Genomic DNA, 11572 nt, shown 5'->3' on the forward strand with positions numbered 1-11572 from the left:
ATGGAGAAAAAGAATATGGAAATATCATGGACGTGTAATGTAAGTCTTAAAAACAGGTATAGATCTGATGACCTCAAAATAAGACTAAATGTGGATATGATAGAGAAATGTGTGCAAAATAGAATTCAATGGCATGATCATGTTTCAAGAATGGATGAAGAGTTGAAATAGCAGGGGAAAAACCAAAGAAAACAAGTGAAGCATGCATGGTCTACTGTGAGAGCACAGTGAACGAAGCATAAAAAAAAAAAAAAAAAAAAAAAAAAAAAAAAAAAAAAAATCACTAAGTTCCGTATTTGCCCCCCTCTCCTCATTTAGACCCCAAAGGACGTCAAATCCTGCTAAAATGGACAAACTGTGCAGTTTTAGGCCTTAACATATGTAAATTCGAGTTCTGCGCAAAAAAAAAAAAAAAAATGACTAAGTCTATCATTTGCCTCCACCCCCATTTAGCCTCAAAAATCCCCAAGGCCTTAACATATGTAAAATGGAGTTCAGCATCATGCAAAACTGATAGACATACACAGAAAATTTTGGACAAATATGGTAAATTGTCCCAAAAATGGAGTGTTGGGGCACACCCAAGATGGTGTGCCCCAGAGGTTCTTTTAGGGCTAATAAAGAACTAAAAAGAACCCCTAATGCACACCCAAGAGTTATTGCAAAGTATAGACAAACAAAATTATATAGAAATCAGTTAGTTATAACTTTTCAGAAAGTTTTATAAAAATCATTTTTTTTTAATAAGCACAAAAGTGTCAAGTTTAGCCATTTTTACCCGAAAGGCAACTCAAGGGGGCAACCAGAGTTTTCCCCGAAAAATCCATTCTGTTACTTTTTTACTCATATCATGTTTAATGTTTGTAAAAAAATTTTTTAATTCCAAGGCGTAGTTATTGAGAAAACTGCAGATGGACGAACAGACAAGGGTAAATTTACAGGTCCTCCTTTTGTCATGTGAAGTCATGAGAATGGACTTCAGAGAAAGAAAGATGAATAAAGCCTGGCCAGAGATAGAAATTGATTTGGAAACTAATCTAAGCATGAAAACCGGATATTAAATGATGAAATCAACCTAAATTAATTTCAACAATTTGTCGTTACATGATATTCACTCACTTACGGGTGACTAAAAAGCCTACAAACAGTTGTTCATATTTACAAGGAGTTGTTATCGCCTCCTTTTCTTTTTTGCTGTGACTTGCGCTTGACTTAGTTTAAAGTGTGAGGGACTTGCATCTACCACTCGTCCAGAAACACTTGGTCCTGATGGCAAGACGGGGTCAAGACAACGAAGCAAAATACTAGATGCAGGAGTTGTTTCTAACATATACGGCGCCTAGCATTCCCAAAATGGCCACTCATCTGGCACTGGCCATCATTGCTTAACTTCAGGGGTTATGTAGGCAACAATTATATATAGGTATGGCTTAAGAAAAAATAATTAAATCCTTACAAAGTTGATTCTTCACTTATCAAAACAAACATTAAAAATACATGGAAATTTACAGGATTAAATAAACTTAGTCCAATAAAGGTTACCATAGTTTCTTCCAAACTATTATTAAATTTTGGGTTTTTTTTAATTACGCCATGCGAAATCTATAGAGTGAGATAAAAAATGGAATTATTTGAAATTCAGGTTCTTATGTTATATTTTTTAAATATAATATTTTTGCATATTCTTATAGCAAATCATCCGAAATCTTAAAAAAAAATTTATTTTAAATTAATTGATTCGAAAACCTTTTAAAAAAATATTTAAATGTATTACTCATTGAGACAAATTGCAATGGTGTTTTTTTTTTTTTTTTTTTTTAGAAAAAAAATTTATAATATTCTGATTTTCATATAAAATTCAGGCTTTTTATCTTTCTGAAAAAAAAAAAAAAAAAAAAAAGTTGCTCAAGAATAATGGATTAAAAAAGAAAAAAGAAAAACTTGATTTTTCTTCCATTTTTTTGGCCGTGCTTAATGTAGTCTGTTTTTCAGGAAAGTAACTGATTTTTTTTCACAGAAATAGTCACCTTATGCCAAATTATGTGTGCATGTATGCGCAGACAGAGATATGGGCTAAACGAGGAAGAGAGAATGATAGAAGTTGCACTTTTGCCCCCTGTCAATGCCAAGTAGCCCTGCTAGTTAGTTATGTAGAGTAGTTCACACTTACACCTTCCCATGATCCCTGCACACATCGGTTTCCACCAATCATTAGAATTCAATTCACTGTATCCTAACTGCAACTTTAATTGTTCATAACATGTGAAATAGATCACCGTTGTAGGTACAGCCATTACTCTGGAAGAAAGAAAAGAGAAACAGATGGAAAATAGAAAGAACAGAGAGATAAAAAAAAATTTTTTTTTTTTTTTACCTCATATAAAGAGATTTTGTCCATATGTTGGTCACAATTTTTTTTTTTTTTTACCTCATATAAAGAGATTTTGTCCATATGTTGGTCACAATTTTTTTTTTTTTGAAACATAATATATTGTGGAATTCGTCTCATTTCAAAACATATGAAAAATATTGTATTATTAGTAAATAAAAAATTCCTAATAAATAAAATGGATGCTATAACTGGAAATCCAAACTGAAATCTTATAGAACTTAAAACATTACAATAACAAAATAATTATGGATGTCATATAGTTAAATAGAGGTTATAGTCGCGTTATATAATTTATTGGTTGCACTTTTATCAAATGCATACAAAAGTATATATGCTGCTATTCATTAGCCATTTGTTTTTTTAAATCAAACATAACTTGTTAAGTCAATAAGACAAGTTTATTCACATTTCAACTGATACCATATGATAAAGGAGAAATCAATCGGTACGTGGGTTTGATGTTATGGTGTTGGGCAGCTGGTCAGGACTCTTTACAAACAGATTTTTCTTTATCCAACTTAACATGGCAAGAAAGAAGAAAAACAAAAAGGAAAACAATATACTGAAGATGGAGTATAGCTCCGAAATATATTTATGTTATAATTTCAAACAAGTAAAATATTTGTTTATTTTCCTAATATTTGATTTGGCTTTCAAGCACACTTGATGCATATTTTATTTTATTCAAATTAAAATCAAGGTTTCTACATGAACTCATACCTTTGATGTAATAAAAGAATATTTCGATTTTATATTTTAAATATTTAAAAATATTTTAATAGTATTTTGATTTTATTTTTAACTAGCATTTCAGCCTGGCATTGCCTGGGTGTTTGGAGGTGTATGTTGAACACAAAAAAGCGGTTAATTTTTTTTTTTAAACTTTGACCCCTATTATGACCCCTTAACATTTGTTTTGGGATCAAATCAAGTTATTAAGTTAGATCCATGTCCAAGGAATCTATATGTAAAATTTCAAGTGTTTAGACCCAAAATTGGCAGAGGAGTTTGGTAGAGTTGAACTTTGACCCCCTTAACAGCCAAATTTTCGGTATATCAAATTTCGCGTCTAGACTTAAAATTGCATAGGGAAACACACACACACACTTTTATAGATAAATAGATATTCTGACAAAATTTTACAGGATATGAAAAATGTCCTTTTCAAGACATTTCCCATGCCGTTTCGAGGTAATAATAGAAATAAGGCTTTTTCAAAACAAAGCTCAAAATTCAAGACCTTTTCAAGCCTGTGTTAACCCTGTAGTTATCCAGGTTAAGAATATATTTGTAGGAAAAAAATCCAAAGAATTTCAACCAGATTTATATAGTAGTGATAAGGGTACTTCTGTACTTTAGTGCCCGTTTTTCTGCGAGTCATACTTGGCACCGCCCGGCGAAAAATGGAAAACGCCAGATTATAATGAACGAGTCAAGATAACCGCTGTACTATAACGAGTGAACGCAAGTATAAAAAAAAATAAAAAAACAGAAAGCAACAAAAACAGAAACCTACCATAAGAATTACTAACATTTTACCGTTTTATTATCTATTTAGGCAATTGTTTTTCTTTTTTTGGTCAAGAGATCGTGGTTGGTTCCACACTCTTATTTTGTTGTTTCGCCTCCTTCCACATAGTTTTCACATGATTTGTAGTAGCCCTAGTCATAGGGTCCACGAAATGATGGCTGTGGTTAATCGTAAGATGTTTGTACCCTTCTGATCGTACTTTTTAGTGTGCTTTCCAGCAATCGGAAACTATCGTGGTCCCTGGCAGTATGTATTTTTTTATTAACAGAAGAAGGGTTTCTGATTTACGATCTGGGACTGTGACAAGAAAACCCTCCTTCTCAACAGGGTCATATCCTTCCGAAGATGCAGAGTGGTTAGACGACCTTTCAAACATTGTTTTCATCTGTTGAAAACGGACTTGTCAACTTCCGATATATGCCCTGGGCCTCCGATCTGCCGGGGATTCTTAAGTAAATAGTCTTGGCAAATATCCTTCAGGAAGTTTTTCCAGTTGGTGAGAGTGTGATCCAACCTGATATCACACTTGCCGGAGGTTTTTGTGTGTTGCCATTTCGAACGTCCACAAATATATAATCATAGATAGCAGGAGGAAAAGGTGCCATCACGCAACGACATCCATTGTTTGCAGTGGCCATTAGTGCACCTCCAGCTGAAACCGTTGTTTACACTTCATTGCTTCAGGACGCACTTTTGCCAACATGCTTTGCATCTCCTCTCTGTGGCTAGCAGCTGGTTTTCCAGGCAAAAAGCGAGGGCGTTTTCTGTGGATTTCTAAATTATTTCCAGCCTGGATGGATTCATTTTCCTTGTTTTTTTGTTTTTTTTATTATTATTATTGGAGAAACGCAATGAAACTGCGTTTCTTTTCTATTCCTGTTAAACTTTCTTTTCCAGGTTTTAACGCCTGCTAGTTGAGTTGATGTCTTTTTTGGCTTGCTCGTTATAATCCAGCGTTTTCCGGTTTTTTTTACCGGGCGTTGCCAAGCGCGATTCACAAAAAAACGGGAACTAAAGTGCAGAAGTACCGTGATAAGAATATAATATAACCTATAAGGTACTTTCTGACAAACTAATAATTAGTCATAGTAACTGAAGAAAAAAAAAATTCAAAATAGGTCAAGATGTTTTCAAAAGTGATTTTTTTTGTTTGTTTTTTACTTGAAAAGGTTCACCACATATCAAAGCCCCGAGGCCATTCTAGGACAAGGGTTAAGGGTTAGGTAGATGATGAGAAAATAAGATCAGTCACAATTGAACATAGATTATTTAAATGGGTGACTCAATATGAGTTTTTTCATGAGATTTGAAGATGACCATGTTATAATCAACCGGGAAGCAGATATGCAGTATTGTGTTCCACAGACGAACAGAAAAAAAGCTCTGCTCATGGAATTTTCATTTGGTTTCGGGGATAGATAGAGAGCAAGGAAAGTTGTTGGTAGTTGTTTCAACTTGACGAGTATTTGTTGCGAATGTTTTACAGGGAGGAACCATAGATTGGAGTTCAGTCAAGCACCTCTACCAGAAAAGTATCGATAGAGGAAAGATAGATTCGCAACGTCTCTTCTGTAAGAAATAGGAAGCAAGGAGGTGAAAAGGTCATCGTCCACTAAATTTCAAAGACTGTTCTGTACCTTGTCAATGCAGGAAAGGGTGCTCTAAGGAGCTGCACCCAAGACTATCTTAAGACATATTTGACTTTTGTACAGGTAGAGGATTGCGTCAAGAGTAAGATACTCTTGAATCAAATTAAAAAAAAAACACAAAACTATTAACATCAAGCATTATATTTGTAGCTTTGGTAATATTTACACTACTGAGCTATTAACTCACAACTTTTGCATAATTTTAAAGAATTGAAATAATATTTATATATATGTAAATATATTTAAATCCAATTTACAATTTAAATGTTTAGATTAAATAAATAGATCAATAAAAATACTACACAACCTTTTTGTTTTTAATACATATTACACATATTTCCAAATACCTAAATACTTACAACGTTGGTGGCATCCCGCTCCATAAAGATCGTATACCTTCATGTCTTGTAATTTTGATAGCTGCATCCTAAAATTTAAAAGAAAATATTTTGAATTTAGACACACAAAGAAATTATTTTTTATTCTATTAGTGTTACGTATATGGGGGGGGGGGTCTGTTTATTTTGAGATTTTAAATTTAGACATGCAGAGAAATTTTTTTTGTTTCTATTAGTAGAAAGAACTTTAAAATGCAATTCTTAATACTGTGTGACAATGTGCTGTATACTAAAGAGTTTTCACCTCAATCAGGCGATTTCTATTCAGTCACAGACATCACATCTGCTTTCTCCTCTGTTTTCAGAATGTTTCCGTCTTCTTCCAAACTGCTGCTGGTTTCAGGATTTTTCTTATGCGGCGTTTGGTTAGTCTTAGGGCTATAAGGAGATCTGCTTCTACGTTCTCACTTTCTCATTTATGTTCTATATCTTTCTGCAACCCTCCAACGTTGTTGTCAAAAAAGGAAGTCATCAGCCCTTAGTTGTTATAGAGTCCTGTCTTTGAGGATTCTTTTCATCGTCAGGAAAAAAAAAAACAAAAACAAGACAGGGTACACAAGCCAGTGTGTTTGGGATTTTGACAGCATTTAGAAATTAACATCCAAACTAACCTATCTCTGGCCAGGTCTTTATTTATCCCTCTTTCCCTCAAGTCTATTCTTATCACTTCCTTCCATGGTTTACTTCTGCCAACTGACCCTGATACTTCAGCTGCTCAACGCTCATCCATCCTTTCAACATGATCATACCAATATAGTTTCCTATACTGTATTTTCCTCTGCCGTCATCAGATCTAAGTGCCTTTAAAGCATACAAGTTATATTTTCTGATAATATTTAAAGATAAATCTCTGTAGGATATCAGGTCTGGTATACCAAAAATGGCACTTGGCAGTATGACCAAATCATTTACTGGGGAGAGTATCTTGGTGTCTTCGTGCAGCGGGGATGTCTCTTGAAAGGCTGTTATGTCCTGGAGACAGCACACCAGCTCTCCAAGTATGGAAACAAGATAAAATGATAGGCATAGAAACGTTTACAGGTGGAATTTGCAAGTTCTTTTGAATTTTTAGCAATACTTGTGTTCAGTATAGATTTTTAGCAATACTTGTGTTCAGTATGGATTTACAAAATAAACAAATAGAAGAGTAACTTTTCTTGCTTTTGTTAACAATTTTAAAGGGAAAAGTGAGGAAGATACTAAAATTTTATCGTTTATTTTTAATGGGGTTTGCAAGTTAACTTAATTTTGAACGGTAGTTGTGTTCATTAGATTGTTAGATGAAAGTACAGAATTAAATATTCTGACATGGTTCTTACCTCCCCACAATACCACACTTAATACAAAAGAATACATTTTCATTAATTTACGACTCAAATAACAAATAGCACTGAAATAAGAGCCAAGAATTACATTTGAGATGTTCATATGTATACGTAAATACAGATAAATTAATTGTAAGCATATATTCATTGAAAATAAATACTTATTTTCTACTTAGCCTTTTTTACATAACCACGGGAAATGTCAGGACACAGGGTCTGCTAGTTTTAAATAACTGGTTTACTTTAAAAGCTTGCTCATTCATTTCTTTAACCATACAAGGTCCTTTTCAAGCATTTTTTCTTTTCCGTAGGAGATATAAAAATCCCTCAAGGATGGAAGTCTGTCAAGGTGTTGATCACAGATGGTCTGCCAGTTATTTTTTGTGCAACACATGGCTTATGTGACATAATTAATGAAATATTCGTACTTTTAAAATATTGCTAGCAATTTGAAATATTAGGCAATTTGAAATATTAGGAAATTTGAAATATTAGAAATTAAAGCCAAAAACGATATCTTTTTTTTTTTTTAAATAAATTGTCTATTTATCATAAATGAATGAGAAACTTTCAAACATATGAGGTCCTTTTAGAAGCGTTTTTTTTTCTCTTGTTTTTCTTTGTTAGTCATTTTCCATCGGAGATATAAAAAAATAAAAATTAATAAAATAAAACACTTCAAACTTACAAGAGATCCTGAGAATTTGCTAGGCTTCTGAAACCATTCTTGAGATTTGCCATTCACACACGTGCACACATGATCCATAAGGCCATTGGAATAAAGAAACTGCTGTCCAACATGCATGGGTTGCCTCTGACTCTGTAGGCGAATCTTCACCACATCTAAAGGGGTCACTGGCAACAGAAAAAGAAAATTGTTCAATGACATACTGAGCATCCTTCATTATAAATTTAAATAAATGGATGAACTTCTTGCTCATACACCTGACTTCGGTGTGATTGCGAACAAGACCTTTATAGGTAAGTAGGGCAACTAAGCTTTAACGAATACACAGAATAACAGACTAATGATTGCAAGTGTTCAAGGAACATGATTATCACAACGAAATTACAATGGTCACAGATAAGAAAATCATTATTTAAACACTAAAACTTTTAACCCATTAAAAACTGACAAAAGTTATAAACTGTTGACTTAGAATGAGTGTTTTATTAGCAATACCAGACACCATAATGTTCAGCGCTGGACAAGGCGCACACTGCTACTTAATTTGATACCCATAGTCATAGTAATAAATACAGTTCTCCTATGTCCATCAAAATAAAACTTAAATAACTGGATTCACAATAAAATTTACTTTAAAATGGTATTTTAATATTTTTGTTGTGATTTGTATAGTTGAAGAAATCACTATTTAAATCAGACTATTAACGACGAAACATGTCAGACAAGCATGCCCGCTTGCGGTAGATGACTTTTTGTAAATAAGCAGTCGGGGTGTGTTCACATAAATACTCAAAGTAGGGGTAGGCTATAGAAACAAAATTTTTCAAATAAATGCCAAAAGTGGCTTATTACCTTCATTTATATGTAAATAGATGGGAACAAGTGATTTTTTTCAAAACGGGTCAAAATTGGAGGGTTGCTGGCCCCAAACGTGATTTGACCGCGTCAACGCGTGAAAATGGCCCAAATTTCGCCCCCGAACACACTTAATCATTTATTGAAAGCCACAGGGTGCATTTTTTGACTATAAATGCATTTGTATCATTAAATCTAACATTCCCATTGGCTATCCCACAAGTATAGGGCTTTTTAGGGTATCTCAGAGTCCAAAATGGGTCAAAATTACCCCAAAATTAGCCAAAAATGGTCGGAATTCTAATTATTTTAGTTAATTAGAGAAAAGAATCGTCTTTGTTACAGAATTTGAACATAACACATACATCTTTCCAGTCAAAAGTTAGAATATCTCCAAGTTGACGCTTTGTAGTACAAAGATAAGTAAAAGTAAAAACGGTGTTCAAACGTTATTTAATTTCTTTTGTCCTAAAATTTTAAAAGAATTGGATAAAAACTTTTTATGCACGACTAGATGAAAGTAGTGACAACCGCATATAAGTATGAGAATTTTTGTGTGCCATGACACGCACAACAAAAATTTGTAAACAAATCATTCGTCAACTAACTTATATAAATAAAGTATTCATTTTTTTTTTTTGTTGCTGTTATTTAGAAAACATAAGTTTTTAATTCTGGACAGGAAAAGAATATGTTTTTAAAAAAGAATAACCGACAATGAACAATGTTTTGTTTTTTTTTGTTGTTGCTGTTCTTAGTTTTCAAGTCACAAATAAAATATCTCAAAGTTAATGCTTTGTAATACAAAGATAAGTAAAGATATAAACTGTGTTCAAACCCTATTTAATAGCGAATATATTAATTTCTTTTGTCCTAATATTTGAAAAGAATTGGATAAAAACTTTATGCACGATTAGATAAAAGTATTCATTTTTTTTTTTTATTATTATTTAGAAAATAAATTTTTAATTAGGGAATAGAAAAGAATATTTAAAAAAAAAAAAATTCTTTGAAAAAGAATGACGGATAATGACCACGCTTTTGAACAAGTTAAAACTCATCCAGTTAATTAAAGAATAACTTTTATTGGGTTTGTTTTACAATCCACAGAGGTATGAAAAAAAATGATCAAAAAACAAATATATAACAAATAAATGTTACCAAAGGCAAGTTACTCTTCTACCTACCTCGATAAATTTTTGGTGTTGTAAATTTTTATTCTGTTAAAAAACAAGTATTGTCGAGCGTTATACAAGAACAAGAAAAAATGTCCACAATATCTCTAGAAGTCTCCACAATAACTTAAAAATAAAAAATTATACAAAATAGTGGTAGAAACTCACCCGATAATTGTCACGGTAATTTGAAGCCATTAAAATGAAATTTAATTAAACTAATTAGTCTAATATACTTGAAAACATAATTGTAATCTGTACAAAATTTCCTTACATTTGATATGCTATAAGCCATATTTTGGTAATTTCTTTGAATCGGGTCGTGGTAGCCATCCTGGATTTCCTAGTTTCCATCTTGGATTTTTCACGATGTAATGACAAGTGATAAGGTCCATCAGAATAATATTTCACATGATGATAAAGCCTTATCTCCCATTTTTTTTAAAACTGTTTTTATGATGCTTCTACTTGGAGTCGTTAAAATGAAACTTAATTATGCTAATTAGTTTAATGTACTTGAAAACAATTCTGATCTGTACAAAATTTCCTTTAATTTAATATAGTACAAACCATATTTTATTAATAATTTCTTTGAATCGTGTCATGGTGGCCATTTTGGATTTCCTGATTGCCATCTTGGATTTTTCATGATGTTATAATGGCAAATGATAATGTCCATCAGAATAATACTTCTTATGATGATAAAGCCTTACTTACCATTTTTCTTAACTGTTTCTATGATGTTTCTACTCAAAGCTATTAAAATGAAACTGGAATATGCTAATAATATGCCATAAGTTACCAAGTGATATGGCCGTAAATAATGCCAACTTCACCTTCATGGTCTTATGATAATATGTTCAAAATTTCATCATAATATCTTAAAAAGATCTGAAGATACAACTTTTTAAAGATGGGGTAGTCTGTAAATTGTGCAAGTTTCCTACCATTTTCAATCACAAGCTTATATGCATTTGAATAGGACTGACTTAAGACAAAATGTCCAGTGAACCACACATTTTTTGATACTTTGAATGGTCATAACTCCAGTTCTAATGGACCGATTTTAAAAAAAACTTAAGATATTATTTGGAAGGGAATTCCAAAGTCTAGCAATTCTGGGGAAGAAACTATTAGAGTAGAAGGCTTTCTTACATCTAGGGATCTCTACTGTGTAGGGGTAGGATTTTGCTGCTTGTCAAGTTTGCCGGGAGTATTTATGTTGAGGGGGTACAAGGGCTTGTAGTTTGTCAGAGCATCCACCATTAAAATACTTTTAAAATAGAGGGATGCAATATTTCATTGATGGAACAGAGGTTGAAGCTTAGATGACAGTTCAGGTTGGCGACTCTCTTGAACCTTGGCCAAGAGTGAGAGACTAGTAACAAATGCACCAGCCCAAATGTGACAACAATACTCCATACATGGGCAAATGGGCCTTGTAGAGGTACAGGATACTTTCAGGCATAAGTAGATTTCTAGCACGGTAAAGAGAGCCCACCTTTGCAGTAACCTTGGCAATGCTCTCAATGCATCTGTTTTAACTTATGTTCCCTGTG

The 11572-nt window shown here is 32.8% G+C and overlaps 1 protein-coding gene across 1 annotated transcript in view; it reads right to left on the reverse strand.

Annotated features, from left to right (window-relative positions):
- Nucleotides 1-11572, reverse strand: part of LOC145258218 (mitochondrial glutathione transporter SLC25A40-like) — a 40350-nt gene that overhangs the window by 21216 nt on the left and 7562 nt on the right. The window contains exons 2-4 of the mRNA XM_080116162.1: nt 7984-8150; nt 5932-5999; nt 2171-2298 (exon numbers count right to left, since the gene is read on the reverse strand). Of these exons, the coding sequence (XP_079972288.1) occupies nt 2171-2298; nt 5932-5999; nt 7984-8150 (363 nt within the window). The remainder of the gene's footprint in view (nt 1-2170; nt 2299-5931; nt 6000-7983; nt 8151-11572) is intronic.

The sequence above is a fragment of the Euprymna scolopes genome, chromosome 33 (genome assembly GCF_053919585.1).
Source record: "Euprymna scolopes isolate OS-2025 chromosome 33, ASM5391958v1, whole genome shotgun sequence".
Lineage (NCBI taxonomy): Eukaryota > Metazoa > Mollusca > Cephalopoda > Sepiida > Sepiolidae > Euprymna > Euprymna scolopes.